At 41.2% G+C, this 17903-nt stretch overlaps 1 protein-coding gene across 1 annotated transcript in view; it reads left to right on the top strand.

Moving 5' to 3' along the window:
* DCUN1D4 (defective in cullin neddylation 1 domain containing 4) overlaps positions 1-17628 on the top strand; it is a 97023-nt gene extending 79395 nt beyond the window's left edge. Inside the window, exons 10-11 of the mRNA XM_073645506.1 lie at positions 431-533; positions 6252-17628. Coding sequence (XP_073501607.1) covers positions 431-533; positions 6252-6307 — 159 coding nt within the window. The 3' untranslated portion in view covers positions 6308-17628. The remainder of the gene's footprint in view (positions 1-430; positions 534-6251) is intronic.
* The last annotated feature ends 275 nt before the right edge of the window (positions 17629-17903 follow it).

Below are 17903 nucleotides of genomic sequence, written 5' to 3'. Positions count from 1 at the left end.
GTTATGCTGTCCATGAACCTAGATTTCAGGCTCAAGTACGTTGTCCAGTTGTACCCAAAAAAGTCTGAGACTTCATAGAAAAGATAGATAATACCCAATGACCTAAGACCTAAGCCAGTGTCTGGATCACAGAGCCAGAGATATACTAATTGTCACTGTGTAATACTTACAGCAAAATCTGATCCTATTACATAGGACATTAGTTAGGAAATGGGTGATCAGAAATTTCTCTTGTAATAGAGGATAAAGCCAGCCATTTACTGCCTTTGTCTGGACATTTTCTTTAAAAAAAAAAAAAAAGAAAGAAGTATAAGAGCAGACCTCGTATTATTTGTGTTACCAGCACTCGCCTGTCTTGTCTGCTTTGCTGCATGTAATTCATGGTACCTTTTACATGGTCAATGGCTTAATGATCAATATTTGTTTTCAGCAATCAAAATACAAAGTTATTAACAAGGACCAATGGTGCAATGTTCTAGAGTTCAGCCGCACAATTAACCTGGACCTCAGCAACTACGATGAGGATGGGGCTTGTAAGTACATGACATTCTTCTTTTTACTGATCCTATTAATTGTTGTAGTGGTTGTTCCTCCATTGTAAGTGATCATCTTTTACTGTTTTATCAGGTCAGTTTTGGATTTTTGGTCAATTCTGTTAATCAAATAATTGTCTCCTCTTTAGTACCATGTTGATACATCAGTTGCATAGTTTACATAGTTACATAGTTTATAAGGGCGAAAAAAGACAAGCGTCCTTCCAGTTCAGCCTATTTCTTGTGCACTGCAGCTATTCCGCAGCGTTGATCCAGGGGAAGGCAAAAAAAACCATGCGGTATAGGCCAATTTACATCATTGAGATAAAATTCACTTCCCGACACCAATCTGGCAGTCAGATTAAATCCCTGGATTAATTAACTATCACTAAGCATAAAATGTAATTTTATTCTCAAGAAAGGCGTCCAGGCCTCTCTTGAACTCATTAAGTGAGTTGGACATCACCACTTCCTCTCCCAGAGAGTTCCAGAGTCTCACGGCTCTGACCGTAAAGAATCCCCTTCTATGCTGGTGCAGGAACCTCCTTTCCTCCAGACGCATAGTGTGCCCCCTCGTGTTTGTCACCATCCTTGGTATAAACAGGTCATGGGAGAGATCTCTGTACTGCCCCCTGATGTATTTATACATGTTTATGAGGTCTCCCCTAAGCCTTCTCTTTTCCAACGTAAATAGGCCTAATTTTGACAACCTCTCTGGGTATTCTAGTCCCTCCATTCCCTTTATTACCTTAGTCATAGAATCATAGAATGGTAGAGTTGGAAGGGACCTCCTGGGTCATCTGGTCCAACCCCCTGCTCAAAGCAGGATTCACTAGATCATCTCAGACAGATGTCTGTCCAGCCTCTGTTTGAAGACGTCCATTGAAGGGGAACTCACCACCTCTCGTGGCAGCCTGTTCCACTCATTAATCACCCTAACTGTCAAAAAGTTTTTTCTAATATCTAATCTGTGTCTCCTCCCATTTAGTTTCATCCCATTGCTTCTAGTCTTTCCTTGTGCAAATGAGAATAAAGATGATCCTTCTACAATGTGACAGCCCTTGACATATTTGTAGACAGCTATTAAGTCTCCTCTCAGTCTTCTTTTTTGCAAGCTAAACATTCCCAAATCCTGCAACCGTTCCTCATAGGACATGGTTTGCAGACCAGTCACCATTCTGGTCGCTCTTCTCTGAACTTGCTCCAGTTTGTCTATGTCTTTTTTAAAATGTGGTGCCCAAAACTGTACACAGTATTCCAGATGAGGTCTGACCAAAGAGGAGTAAAGACCGATAATGACTTCACGTGATCTAGACTGTATGCTTCTGTTAATACATCCCAGAATTGTATTTGCCTTTTTTGCTGCTGCATCACACTGTTGACTCATGTTCAGTCTATGATCTATTAGTATACCTAAGTCTTTTTCACATGTACTGTTGCTTAGCTCTATTCCTCCCATTCTGTATATGCTTTTTTCATTTTTATTGCCCAGATGTAGTACTTTGCATTTTTCCCTGTTAAAAACCATTCTGTTGGTTGCTGCCCACTGCTCCAGTTTATTTAGGTCTTTTTGAATCCTCTCTCTCTCTTCTCTAGTATTAGCTATCCCTCCTAGCTTTGTGTCATCAGCAAATTTAATCAGTTTACCCTCAATTCCTTCATCTAAATCATTGATAAAGATGTTGAACAATACAGATCCCAGGACGGAGCCCTGTGGTACCCCACTTGAGACATTCATCCAGCTGGATGTGAAGCCATTTACAACCACCCTTTTAGTCCGATCACTAAGCCAGTTATGAATCCACCTAACAGTTGCCTGGTCCATTGCATACTTGGTCATTTTTTCAATAAGGATGATGTGAGATACTTTGTCAAATGCTTTGCTGAAGTCAAGATATACTATATCTACAGCATTTCCCTGATCCACCCAGTCAGTGATTCTGTCATAGAAGGAAATTAAGTTAGTCTGACATGACTTGTTAGTTACAAACCCATGCTGACTCTGGTTAATCACTTCATTCTTATCCATGTACTTGCATACATGTTGTTTAATAATTTGTTCAAAGATCTTTCCTGGTATAGAAGTCAGACTCACCGGCCTATAGTTCCCTGGGTCCACCTTCTTCCCCTTTTTGAAGATAGGAACAACATTTGCTCTTCTCCAGTCTTCTGGGACTTCTCCTGTTCTCCAAGAATTTTCAAAGATTATGGAGAGTGGTTCTAAAATTTCTTCTACAATCTCCTTCAGTACTCTGGGGTGTAATTCATCTGGACCTGGAGACTTGAACTCATTTATGTTAGCTAAATATTCCCTCACAATCTTTCTGTTTACTGATAACTTGGATTCCTCTATTCCTTTAAAAGGACAGTGAAGATCAGTTGATGTTACATTTTCTTTCTGAGAGAAAACAGATGCAAAATAGGAATTAAAAAGTTCGGCCTTCTCAACATCCTCTCTTACCATTTCTCCATTTTCATCCTGTAAAAATCCTATAGCATCTTTGACTTTTCTTTTACTTTTGACATACCCCCAAAATCCTTTTTTATTGCTTTTGACATCTCTTGCAAGCCTTAATTCATTGTCAGCTTTAGCTAACCTGATACGTGCCCTGCAGGATCTGCAGACTGCATTATAATCTTCTTTAGATATGCCTCCCTCTTTCCATTTAATAAACATTTCTTTCTTTCTTTTTAGCATGTGTTTAAGTTCTGTGTTCATCCATCCTGGTTTCCTTAAATGCTTCCCATTCTTCCTACTTTTCGGGATTGTTAACGATTGTGCTTTGAGAATCTCATTTTTAAAAATTTCCCATCCTTCCTGGACATTTTTGTCCTTAAGGACATCCAGCCATTGGATCCCTCCTATTCTCTTTCTGAGTCTCTTAAAATCTGCCTTTCTAAAATCTAACCTTGAAGTTTGAGTCTTCACATGTCTTCCTCCTCTAGTTATCCAAAATTCTATAATAGCATGATCGCTGCCTCCTAGGGTCCCAGCCACCTTTACCTCCTCAACCATTTCCTCCCTGTTTATAAGAATTAGATCCAAAGTAGCAGATCCCCTTGTTTTCTCCCCTACCTTTTGGAAGATAAAGTTGTCAGCAAGAGAGGATAAGAATTTGCTTGACCTGTTAGTTTTACTTGAGAGAGATTCCCAACAAATAGTCGCCCTCCTTTGTACCCTCTCTAGCTCCAATATGTCTTTCCTGAGCACCGGAGCCGAGAACTGTGCACAATATTCTAAGTGCGGCCTTACCAGCGCTTTATACAGAGGAAGAACAATGTTCTCATCATATGCCCCTATTCCTCTTCTGATGCATGCCATGACTCTATTTGCCTTCGCAGCTGCTGCCTGACACTGGGCACTCCAATTTAATTTGCTATTAACCAAGACGCCCAGGTCCTTCTCCATGTCAGATTTCCCCAACGGTTTCCCATTTAATATGTATGGGTGACTGCTGTTTTTCTTTCCCATGTGCATGACCTTACATTTATCGGCATTGAACCCCATTTGCCATTTTTTGGCCCAACTCCCCAATTTATCTAAATCCTCCAGTAGCTGTGCCCTATCCTCATCTGTATTAACTACTTTACAAAGTTTAGTATCATCTGCAAATATTGCTATTTTACTATGCAACCCTTCCACTAGATCATTAATAAATATATTAAATAATATAGGGCCCAAGACAGACCCTTGAGGCACCCCGCTAGTAACCCTGACACACCCCGAGCTTACTCCATTGATAACCACCCTCTGCTTTCTATCACTCAGCCAGCTATTTACCCACTTGCACACATTATCCCCCAGACCAAGCATTCTCATTTTATATACCAACCTTTTGTGTGGCACGGTATCAAACGCTTTGGAGAAGTCAAGGTATACAACATCCACTGACTCTGCCCGGTCCAGCTGTGAGCTCACCTCCTCGTAGAAGGCCATCAGGTTTGTTTGGCAGGAGCGATCCCTCATGAATCCATGTTGATATGGAGTTAGACAGTTATTATCATTAAGATATTCTACAATAGCATCTCTAAGAAATCCTTCAAATCAGTGACTTTATCTGCGGAGGATATTTTTCAAGTGAGAAAGCTAATTTAATTGGGTGCAGTCTGCAGGATAAAATGTCTTGCATGATCTCCTTCCAGTCAGTAAAACCTGTTTCACATGTCCAACATTAATAATCTGAGTATGGGCTGCAATGTCCGGACCGGTTACAGGTCTCCTGACCGAAACTCAGACTTGGAGGCCTATGAACCGCTTGAGTTTGTGTACTTGGACCCTGAATGCTGGATGTGTGAAACTGGCATAAATATGTTTGACTAATCAGCATTTTATGATATGAAGTGAAAAAGGATCCATTTAACTGTATGCTCCAGACAGCTCAGCACTCAGCCTGTTGGCTGAAATGGGTAAGTGGGCCTTTGAACAAAACTCCCAGAATATATAGCAAGCCCTAGAACTGCAGCCCATGTATCTCTGACCCTCTTATTGATACCACTAGATGGTGGCCCTATTCTAACGCATCGGGTATTCTAGAATATGTATGCGGCCGACCGGGCGTGACTAATAAGCGAAGCAGTGTTTTAAATGGGTTGTGCACTACTTTAAATTAATCCCCCCGGGGCCCCTAATGAATTTTGTAATTACGTCATGTTGTCAATACTGCTTGTGACAACATCGCTGACCACACAGCAAGTGTGAAGGGAGGACTGGGGAGCGAGGCCGCCGGTCGGGGTACTTCTGCTGCCAGCAGCCGGGAGATGACCGGCTAGCACCGGTCATCTCCTGGCTGCGTCGCCGCTGATCTCCCGACGGTGGCCTACGTGTTTCAAATCCGGCGCCAGTTGCTGATTGGTCGCGGCCATCCGGCCGTGACCAATCAGAGAAGCGGGTTTTTACATTTCGTGCCAATATCGCTGATTGGTCGTGGCCGGGCGGGTGCAACCAATCAGCGAAGCGTATTTCAAATCCGGCGCCAATTCGCGGCTTGACTGCGCTCGCTGCTGATTGGTGGCGGTGTTTTAAATTTCGCGCCAATATTGCTGATTGGTCGCGGCCGCCGGCGAACCGTGTTAGTGAGGACCGGGGAGCGGCGTTGCCTGTGCGGGTATGCCGGGAGATGACCGACTAGCGCCCTTTCATCTCCCGGCTGCATCGCCGCTGACCTCCGTGCTTCAGCTGAGCCGCTAACTGCTGCCATCTTGTTCTGAAATCTCGCGTCGCTGATTGGTTCGGCCGAACCAATCAGCGACGCGGGATTTCCTGGACGGACAGACAGATAGGATAAGCCGATTTATATAGTAGATGGTTGGTAAATTTATTGTAATAGAACATCAGTGCTCATGTTCAATTTCGACTCATTTCAAACGTTTCACTTGGGCTGTATAGTGAGGAGGAACAGCTTCCTGTCTGTTCGGTCTCCAATCCCTCCTTTCTTCTAAACTAAATTCTTGTTGTATGAATTAAGCTTAGAGGAGCATTCAAAAGATGGGAGAAAATGGAGACGGAAAGAGTGTAGACTGTTGTGATTAACACTGAACAGGATTGAGCAGTTTGCAGTGTATTGTAATTCATGCACATTACGGGATTCAAGCTAAAACAAATTAGAGATTTTTTTTTTTTTTTTTACATAATACACTAAAAAAATCAAAAGGTGTACATAGTGTTTTTAATATTTTACAATACATTTTAACGTTTCTTTTTTTTCTTTTTCCCCACAGGGCCAGTATTGTTGGATGAGTTTGTGGAATGGTATAAAGAAAAGCAGATGGCATAACAGATCCACTATGCATTGCAGCTGAAGAGTCCATTGTTAACACACTTGCGTCAACCATTAGCCATAAATTGCTGTTTGTATCAAATGCATGTTGCTTATTTGCACAGTATACCCTCCCGCCGGGTCCCCCCATCCCGGTGTGTTAGCTGTTCGACAGGCCTGGCTTTCCGTGTAGCACTGTACTCTTTACAGGCTGCTTTGCATTTCGTATTTACACTACAGATTGGTGAATATGCCAATGTCCTCACTGTGATAATGTGTATATTGCTGTTCATTTTTTTTTGTATATGCTTGTACATAAATGCTTATCTTAAACATTTTTGGTTGCTCACACGACATTGTACAAATAGCGTTCTGCCATATTTGGTTCCATTTTTATTTTCTTCCAGTTTTCCTTGAGGGGAAACAAAGCAAATCTTAGTTTAGTTAAAATATCTGTTATCAGTCTCTTCATATGTTAGAAACCATTCCCCAATAATCCTCAGAAGTCCTTAAATTCTCTTCAATTAACAAATCTAACTATAGGTATACAAAACATAAGTAGCGAAAGGAAAATGATTGAATAGGATTAAGTAGGCTTGGTGTTGTACAGATACATGGGGCAGGGATAGTCTCACTGCTGAACTGGGCACATTTTCTGCAAAAACTGGAAGCTCGTGTAGGAACATTAAAGGTAAGGCTACATATAACCACTTTGACATATATAGTTTTACTTCAAATCGATGTGGCTTTCAAGTGTCTGTTACTTTAATATTGATGGCCTGCCCTTAATTGTGGCTGGATGCGATCAGTTGTGGAGCTTAACAGCTGTCGCCTCTAGTGGCTGCGAAGGGGTACTGCACATCTGCTCCCATTCAAATGAATAACGGTGGACCTGCAGTTACCCTTGTGGCCACTATGCAGTTGTCAGAGCTGTGCTCCACCACTAAGCATATCCAGCCGGCCCCTGGAAGAGCTGATCTGTGGCGGAGCCGAGTGTTGCACCCAAACACATTTGGATTTGATTACCTATTCTAAAGCTAGACCATCCAAAATCCAATTACCGGAAAACCCCTTAATATTAATGGCTGTGTATGGTGTGGGTAAAACTGCTAAAATTGTGCGTCATTAACAATCGGTTTGAAAAAAACACAGCGTTTTGCGGTAAAACCATATATCTGTGTTTCTTCTGGCTGCTACAAGTGGCTTTTTTCTTTATAGCTGCCATATTAATTGTTACACAGATTTGCCTGAGTGTCTCATGAAGGCCTTATTCACGCAAACATTTCTGTTTTTGTGTCATCCATTTGTAAGAGACCGATATACTACAATTCTGATAACCCAATAAGGTCTTTAAAGTATGTAAGAATAGCTCCATTGAATTGTTTGGGTCTGTGTGCTGTCTGTTATTAAAATGGGCCCCACACGGATAAGAAATACTGAGTGTGAACAAGGTCTTGCTAGTCTCCTGGAATGGCCCCTGCAGAAAACTTTGTATGGCAGCCATTCACATGATCAACCACATAGTACATAGTGGGGGAACAGCTCTGACTTTGCTCTGTCTCAAAGAGAAGGACCTTCCTCTTTATATTCATGTGCCCAAATTTCCATTTTGTGAAACCACCCCAATTAAGAAATCTTTTACAGTTCGGTCTTGAGAATAAATTCAGGATTTATATGTACAGTATTTTTGTTTTTTTTTATCGTAAATACTCTAAGTCACAAAAGGTTTGTGTTCCCAACTTGATGAATTCTTGCACTGTGGCACAATATGACACTGAATCTGTAGACCTCCTGGATATGCGAAACCCTGTCGTTTTGTTCTGTGCGATTAGTGACTTGTCTTTTTAAACCATCTGTAAAAAGTGCTGTTGTTCTTTGCATACACTTTAAGAAGTTTTCCAGGATTAAGGCTGGTCACATACATTAGGTGGCTGTCAGCCAAATGATGCTTCGATCAATTGTTTGGCTGACAGCCATCTCAGCCGGCTCTCCTATACAGTGGAGCGCTGCTTCACCCAAGATCTCCTGTGTTCTCTATGAGAAAGCCGCCGGCTGGCATCTTTACCGGTGGCCTACCTCCAAGATAGCAATGCAATCGTTACTCTGAAATCGGAGATGTGCTATCAACATCTCCCCCCGACACGGTCGACAGGCGCCCTCTTACACATTATAGACCGTTGGCTCCATCCGTCTATATCAGCTTGGCCGACGTTAGTCTATAATGTGTATTGGGGGGGCTTAATGCTGTTGGATAGCTCATCCGTATGAGACCAATGGGGGGGTTCAACATTCCCTCTGATTAGCTGATTGCTTACATCTAGTCTCTCCCAGAGCAGATAATCGCTTGAATAAAAGAAACTGCAACAGCCAATAAATAATATGTCGAGCTGGGGTAATTCACTCTGTAAATACCACACTGTGAGATATCCAGCCGCCAGATGTAAGCTATCATGTGCGGAGGTAATCAGGTGTTTAGTCCCCGAACAATAACTATTAATAAAGCAATTTCATGAGTTGACCATTTATTCAGCTTTTGGGATAGTAAGAAATACATGAAATTTCTATAGCTAGCTAAAGACATAGGAAAGTGGATCTGCTCCTGCATGTTCATTGTGCGTAGACTCCCAGAGACTAAACATATGGAAGAAATTGGAGGATTGGCTAGGAAAACAGAGCATGGCTAGGATTCGTTTTTTTTTTTTTTTTGAGCAACTAGAAACATATTTTTGTTGGCACAACGTAGATCTTAAGAAGGATCCTTTAAAGGGAACCTGTCATGCAGATATGGGGTTAATCTGCATCTTAATGGTGTTCTGAACCTGCCCGGCGTCTGCATTTAGAGCCCTACTGCCAGGAGGAAATTAACTTGTGCGGGCGCCGGGCAGGTTCAGAACGCTATTACCCTCCAGGCATCATGTGACAGGTTCCCTTTAATATCTAAGGAATTACCTGGATTAGCCTGGTGGATGTTCGGATTAGCTGAAAATGGTTGCCCAGACTGAGCAAATGCAACACTGCAAGTGAAGGATCATCTTCTGCTGGTTGTTTTGGCGTAGTCCATCTGTTCTCAATTTAATCAGCCTCTGAGATGAGACCATAAAATTACTTTAACGTGACATCCAAATAGTTCGGGATTGTCCCGTGTTTTTTTTTTTTCCCTTTGATGATTGTTGTGATGCCCAGCATCCTGTGTGAGAACACGGTGACCATCTGGCCAGTCGCACCAACCCTGTGATACCTGGAGAAGTTTCTCTAGTCTCCAACAAGGGATGCAACAATCTTTGGAAATGTCACATTATTGTGTGCCAGGTTAAAGGGAATCCTGTTGGTAGTTTCTTGCTGACACAGCCACAGGTAGCATGACATTTTAGCAGGTTTCCTCATTACAAAGAACTATATTGGAGACTTGCTAAGCAAAATGCAGCAAAGAAATGTCCTACATGCCCAGCACCACATTTATGATGTGCTTTAGACACTGATGATGGGGTGTGTGGTAGAGATGTGCCGCAGACAAAATATTGTTACAAATTTTTTGCACCAAGTGGGTCACCAGATAATTGGCTGTGTAAACTGGAGCCACAGTGATAAATTTGACGTTATTTTACTCTGTTGGGGGGAAAAAAAATTTAAGATTGTTTTCCTGAAACATTTCTTTGTTGTAAAGTACAAGTTTAAAAATCTACAGGGAGAGGGAGAAGTGGTCACCCCCCCCCCCTCTCCTAACCACAGCCAACCTGGCCTGGCTTGATTTACAGATCTTTTTGAATATCAGGTGTGATCGGTCGATCTAGCAGAGCTGGGTACTGGACGCTTCTCCCTGTGTCCAGCTCATTTTTAGGTCAGGCGGCCATATTACTTGCTAGGATTGCATCGCAATCCGCAAACTGGCCGTCAGCTCTCCTGAGCATGACCACTGCATAGAAATACATGCTGTCACGCTCCGGTCAGGAGAGCCGATGGCCAGTCCGAACATTGCAATGCCATCCTCGCGCGAGTAATGCGGCCGTCTGATTGTACCCTTAAACTATTTACTATGATTCAGAGCAGCATTGTGGAATAAAACCTAGCTCTTTGTAACATGGGACTTTCTTGGGGTTTGGGCAGCATGAACTGGTTCCCTGTAGGCTTGGAGCTACACGATAAACAAAACCAGAGTGTTCTTCTGTTGTCTTTTTTACGTCATTGCAATAATTAAGTGTATTCATTTCAAGGTTCCAATAGTGAATAACTGCAGAACTGATCCCCCACTGATCAGCTGTTACCATCTCAGGCCGTATGTAAACATATTCAAAGGAGCTTACACTGCTGATTGGGAGCCGAGAGTTGAACAATCACCAATCTGATATTCGTGACCTATCCCAAGAATAGATCATCAATATATTCTGACTGGACAACCCTTTTAAGGCTAGGTACAAAGTATGTTTGCGGCCATTGTGAGGTGCATACGCTCAGGAGGTATGCTCCTCTCGGTGGCCACTGTCAGGCTGGATGCCTTGGCATCCGTCCACCTTAGAGACCCACTGCAAAAAAACATACCCCATGGTATATGTTTCTTTGCAGTGGCTTTCTGTATAGGAACGCTCAGTCTGCTGCGCTTTCCTATACAGTTAAACCGTTTGGCTCATATTGAACTGTGAATGGGGGCAAGTTCTCATCATATACTTTATGCTAAGTGAAACAAACGCAGTGTGCACCTAGCCTGAGAGGGGTCAGCTCCCGTCTGTACAGTGTCAGTTGGCCAGTTTGCTAGAGTGAATCTGTCTTCCACATGTGCTCTGCTGGCACTTTACTAACAGCACAGCAAAATTTAATTTAAAGAGTCTTTAGAATTTTTTTCACGCATGAATTGTTTTCATTTTGTTTGTACATGAAAGTAGTGAATCATAAATGTAAAATACATATAAAATGTATTGCCCATCTTGGTGATAGAACTCCATGAAATACACAGGAAAATACTGTCCCCATCACCAGTGACAATGCAGTTGCCTCCAAAAGGCATTTATTTAATGGAAGAACACATTATCCAAAAATAAACATAAATTGAATCTAGCACATTAGTGTAAGCTTCATCAATGTGCTAGATTCAGTCTTCAAATTCTATGGAAGCTATATGTAATAAAGTCCATGAGTAGGGGCTGCCGATGACCTTGATAATCTTGTAAATTATCTCTTGACTGTGATTAGAAGCCATGATTTTTCACTGACCGGTGGCACGATACGACCACTGATTAGTTAAAGTTTACCAATCGGTGCTTATTTGACTGCCTGTTTACACAGGCAGAATAAAGTGCACGATGCGCATTGAGAATATTCTGTTATGCTGCACAAATGATTTCATCCAATGATCAAGCATTTTGCTTGTTCTTAGTTGTCTGGGAGGCGATTACCCAATCATTTTGTTGGTGCTTGTTTTATATCTCATTCTGTCTGGAAAAATTCTGATTGTCTCCTGTGCATGAGCTTATCACAGCCGGCGACAGATGGTGTGATAAGAGGCGCAGATCAGAAATGGTTGCGCCCTAGGATTTGAGCAGAGATACTGTAATCTCTTGTGTATCTCTGCAAACATTGATTGTTCCTAATTTATATCTGTTCTTAAAGTGAACCTGTCAGCTGATACATGCTGACCAAACCGTGATCTGCATGCATCAGCCACTGGCTTTCGGATCACAGCTATATATGCTTGTCTCTGAAACGCTGCAACGTATCAGAGAAAAACACTTTTAATTGCCGCCGGGGAAGGAGTTGCGCGATTGTAGCATTTCAGGGAGACACGTACATGACTGATCTGACAGCCAGTGGCTGATGCATGCAGATCACGGCTTGGGCAGCATGTATCAGCTGACCAGTTCCCTTTTTAAGGTGCATTTACACTGAAAGATTACCGTCAAATACTTTTTTCACAATAATTCAATGTAAACAGGCTGTCAATCAACTGATAAACCAGCAAAATGCTTGTTCAGCAGGTGAAATTCTTTTGTGCTTCATCGTTGTCAGTAGCACACTTTTTTGTGTGTAAACAGGACGCGAACTGTTGAGAAGAATGTTCTGTGCGCATAGGCTGCCAATCTGTTACAGATCGTTCAGTGCTTGACGTTTACTGCGATCAGCTACTAAATGATCGTCTATTAGTATATATTTACCAATCAGCACTCGTTTAGTGCCAACTGTTGGTCTGTGTATAGGGATCTTTACAATTAACATTATTAGAGTTGACTGTACAAATGCTCAGATGCTTTACTTGTTTTAGGTTAGAGAAATTATCTGAGATCTTGCACATAAAACGGACAAATTTGGCATGAGTAGCTGACTAATGTCTTTTAAGGGTCCTCTAAACTTCTATGATGTCAGATAAGCTGTCCAATACTTCTTGTTTTTTTTTTGGTTTTTTTAAATCTGATTATTCTCTTATTACTCCACTTTCCTACAATAATAGTTCTGTGGCTGACTCCATACATTATCTGGGCAGACCATTATTCTAAATGGCCGAGATGAAATGCTACATTGTCTTCACAAGTAAAGTATATAAGTTGTTTTGCATTCTATGTAACTACCACCTAGTCCTGTTTACATTGATAACTACAGTGGGGAAAATTAAGTATTTGATCCTTTGCTGTTTAATTTTAACATTGAGAGAATATCCCCAAGAAAATCACATTTGTATAAATTAGATATTTTTTTTTTGCATTTTACAGTGAGAAATAAGTATTTGATCCCTCTGGCAAACAACACCTAATACTTGGTGGCAAAACCCTTGCTGGCAAGCACATAAGTCAGATGTTTTTTTTTTATAGTTGATGATGAGGGTTGCACACATGTCAGGAGGAATTTTGGTCCACTCCTCTTTGCAGATCATCTCTAAATCATTCAGATTTTGAGGCTGTTGCTTAGCAACTCAGAGCTTCAACTCCCTCCATAAGTTTTCTATGGGATTAAGGTCTGGAGACTGGTAAGGCCACGCCATGACCTTACTGTGCTTCTTTTTCAGCCACTCCTTTGTTGCCTTGGCTGTATGTTTTGGGTCATTGTCTTGCTGGAAGACCCAGCCACGACCCATCTTCAATGCTCTTACTGAGGGAAGGAGATTGTTGGCCAAAATCTCACGATACATGACCCCATCCATCTTCCCTTCACTACGGTGCAGTCGTCATGTCTCCTTTGCAGAAAAGCACCCCCAAAGTATAATGTTTCCCCCACCATGCTTCACGATTGGGACGATGTTCTTAGGGTTGTACTCCTCCTTCCTCTAAACACGGCGAGTTGAGTTAATGCCAAAGAGCTCAATTTTTGTCTCACCTGACCACAGCACCTTCTCCCAATAACTCAGAATCATCCAGGTGTTCATTCGCAAACTTCAGATGGGCCTGCACATGTGCCTTCTTGAGCAGGGGGACCTTGCATGCATTGCAGTATTTTAAACCTTTAAGGCTTAATGTGTTACCAATGGTTTTCTTGGTGACTGTGGTGCCAGCTGCCTTGAGATCATTAACAAGTTCCCCCCGTGTAGTTTTTGGCTGAACTCTCACCTTCCTCATGATCAAGGATACCCCACGAGGTGAGATTTTGCATGGTGCCCCAGATCGATGTCGATTGACAGTCATTTTGTATGTATGTCTCCTTCTCACCCAGCGTCTTACTTATGGTTTTGTAGCCCACTCCAGCTTTGTGCAGGTCTATGATCTTGTCCCTGACATCCTTAGAAAGCTCTTTGGTCTTGCCCATGTTGTAGTAGAGGTTAGAGTCTGACTGATTAATTGAGTCTGTGGACAGGAGTCTTTTATACAGGTGACTATGTAAGACAGCTGTCTTTAATGTAGGTAACGAGTTGATTAGGAGCGTCTAACTGGTCTGTAGGAGCCAGAACTCATAATGGTTTGCAGGGGATCAAATACTTATTTCTCACTGCAAAATACAAATAAAAATATCTAATTTATACAATGTGATTTTCTTGATTTTTTTTTTTTTGGATATTCTATCTCTGTGTTAAAATTAACCTACCCTTAAAATTTATAGACTGTTCATGTATTTGTCGGTGGGCAAACTACAAAACCTGCAATGGATCAAATAATTTATTTCACTCAAAATGGAGTTTTTAAGGAAACGCTACTGTCGCTGACCTACCAAATAATGGCTCTGTAATCTTGGTCAGAAACTATTTTTGATATGATTGGAAGGTCTATTCTAATAGGTCTATTTTGGAAAAATTGTGTCTATTTTTGGATTTTTATTCTCCTGGCAAAGCAGTTTTAAAGGGACGCAACTTATATTCGTTATCACATCTACCGTTTTTCAGTAATTGCAACATTTAATGCATCCCTGCGTTGTTTCAATGGCAAAGGTTTGAGCTCATTTTTGAATGTGGCCCTGTTAATATTCAAAGTTCTTATTAAAAATGGCTAGTAGTAGCAAGTCCATCAGATCTCTACTTTTAGTCTCGAAATAGTTAACATATTAGAAATGCACACCAGCCACATGTACATGTGGGCTCTATGAATCTGGACATATCTGAAAATGTCAACATATAGACAACCTATATATATATCTCCATCTCAAAGAGGCGAGAGCTTTGTTTCCATGTATTCTTAGATGGGGTATCAAATGCAAGAGTGTGTGAAAATGGTAATAGACAAAACTAGTTTTTGGAATCTAGGGACATTACTTACTGATAACTTTTTAACAAAAAAAAAACACAAAACCTCCGATCTGCCTAGAGATAATTTTCAGATAAAATATTCATGGTTATTGCTGTATTCTGATGTTGAATGTACTTGTTATTGAGCCTTTCATGCCTCTGCAGTATTGCATCTATCAGCAGACATCTGTCACCTTGCTGAGTTTTGCGAAGAAAGTTTTGTAATCTTGTGTCCTTATGATGGTCATAATAAGGTAGACATTATCATCTAGCCCAGACCTAGGAGGTTACTTACACGTTTAGGATTGACTCATAGTACTGTAGTACTATGCAAAGGGAGTCTGTCAGCACAAAAAGACTGTTCAAACCAAGCACAGGCGCTTGTGCATCTTTGCCATGGCAAAACCGGTCAGCGTACCTTCCCTCTCCCCCCTACTTGTTTTCCATCTATCTCCACCTCTTGATTGATTGACAGCTCTGGCTGTACAGGAGAAAGACATGGATGCAAATGAAGTGGGTAGAAACGTGTACTGAACTATTTGGCCATGTCAGGGATCCATCACGCGCTTGTAGTTGGTTTGAACAGTCATTTTGTGCTGACCGGCTTCTTTTAACTGCATCTTTTCCTAACATATAACTACTAAATATGGACATACACATAAGCTGGCCAAACATGTTTTACCTTTTTGGAACTGATTGGACATAATCTCATTCTCCATGCCATTATTTTGTTTGCCATCAGTGGCCTGTCAAGATGTCCCCATGCACATCTACTGAAAATTAATATTTCCTGCTGTATTAAAGTTAAAATGGATGTTTTTCACAATAGTAAATGTTGGTTGTGTGGAATGTAATGTCATTTTAACCATCATAGTCTGTAAATTCAATTAAGTTTTACAGTTTTTGCCTGATAGTCAGCTGAAAGATCTTGGCCCTGATCAATTAAGACTGGCATATCCTACACCAGTCTTAATGAACATGGGCCACTGGATAAGATGCCCCTAATTCATGAAGAGGTGCACCACACTTAATGAATTGGGCACATCTTACAAGTGGCAGGTGCTTCCAACAGAAATGTTTTTCCGGTCACTGGCTGGAGTTCATTGCTAGAGTATGTTACACCTTAGTGGCGTAACGTTTTATGAATTTGACGGGCAGGCGTAGCTATGCCCCATCTCTCTCATGCTCCGCCAGTATTGGTGTAGCTGGCGTGGAAATCCAAAAGTTGCAATATTTCAGCACAACTTCCAAGTTCTGGAATTCTGGCGTAAACACCTTTAATAAATCTTCCCCTTTTGTGCCCATAAACAGTCTTTCTCTGAAGCAACCTTCCCTAGAAAGATCTTTTTGTCCTTCACTTGTCCCAAGAGTTTATGACCAGATTCAATCGACGGTAATAGTCAATGGACTATGTGGATTGTGACCTACTCTTGTGTAGCACGCATCACTACTTGTGTGGTTTAGATTACTCTGGTCTGAACTTTATCGTTAACACAAAGTATCTCTTCATTTAATCTATACAGTAAAGACAACCTATCACATGGGCACAACTTCTTCTGGGTGCTTCTATCACCAGTTCTATCACCTGGTCCATAGATTTAAACCACAAGACCATAAGCATACTATAGGTTAGTCGATAGCTGTAGGACATTTGCTTCAGTGGGCCTACATATATGGAGCTGATACCTTATACAAGTGATGTATATATGATCGTATGGTTCTCCATACCTGAGCTTGTTGACTGGTGCTGGTCTAGCTACCTCAACACCTTCTGTCAAGTGTACAACCAATATCTATGTCATGTTACACTTTTTATCAGTTTCTTTCCAAAATTTCCATCAGTACAAATATATACGGGACCAAAGTTTCATCTAAATGTTGAGGAGTGGACTTTTCTTGCATCACAAATTACAAACTCACAAGGGTTTTCTTACTAAATAGGTGGATAATGTTACATTTTTGGCACCCCAGACAATCGTCGTCAAATCAGTCGACTTGTAACCATGAGTTGAATGAGCAGTGTTCAATCATTTACACTCGCCATACATCTGTTTGGGTTTTCATTTATCTGTTTCCGAGTTATCATAGTCTATAAAAGCAAAATCCTGTGACAACCTACTAATGGAAGCCATTACAACTGCCTCTGTGTTAGTCATCCAGATTTCCAGACACTGAATCACACACAAATTTTAACATTCAGGTCTTTCTACAAGATGTATTAGTTGTTGAATACAGCCATTCTTTTACTTGCATGCTTTTTGCTGTTGGACCCTCTAACTGTATGGAAGAAAAACTTTAGAAATAGTCATTTGAAGATGATGTAACCCTCTGTGAAGTCTCTATTTCCTATCCTTGTTCTCCTGTTATTACAATAGCTGCTACTTCTCCCCCACACGCCTTAGAAGTACTTTAGCCTTATAACAGAATGTGTTTCCGGTGTAAATACAGGATTTTTTTCTACCTGCAAAGCTGTCTAAAATTGAACCAAAATGTTGCTGGATTTTTACAATTCTCTATAACCGTTTCTTCCGAAGCTGCTACATTGTTGCTGTGGAAAGCAGTTCCATGCTTCCGTTTTGAGTACCCTTCATCGAGTACACATTGCCAACGTCATGCAACTCGAAAACTGTTCTCATCATCATATTGGCAGCTTTAGCTCCATTTCCAAAACTGTTCATTGTACCCACAAATAAACTATATTTGTGAATTCTGTTCTCATGTAGTTTGTATTTGCGGTGTTCTCAGGTCATACACCTGTTGGAATTTATCTTTTCATAAGGACTATCGATATACATCCTAGCCAAATATGGCACATTATAGAGGTTGTCTGATTTCTAAAATTCACTTTTAAATGTACTGCTAGGGACTCCTCTATTAATTAAAAATAGTCTAATTCAGGACTACGAGCTGGAGAAGACAGCAGCTGTAAAAAGCAGCTCCAAAAGACTTAACTCATCCAAACATTACACAGATGGCTCCACT

This window comes from Phyllobates terribilis, unplaced genomic scaffold (assembly GCF_046119375.1).
Source record: "Phyllobates terribilis strain yellow unplaced genomic scaffold, ASM4611937v1 Scaffold_1__5_contigs__length_1240528914, whole genome shotgun sequence".
Taxonomy (NCBI): domain Eukaryota; kingdom Metazoa; phylum Chordata; class Amphibia; order Anura; family Dendrobatidae; genus Phyllobates; species Phyllobates terribilis.
The sequence above is the reverse complement of the archived record's forward strand: the minus strand, read 5'-3'. Positions and strand labels throughout refer to the sequence as shown.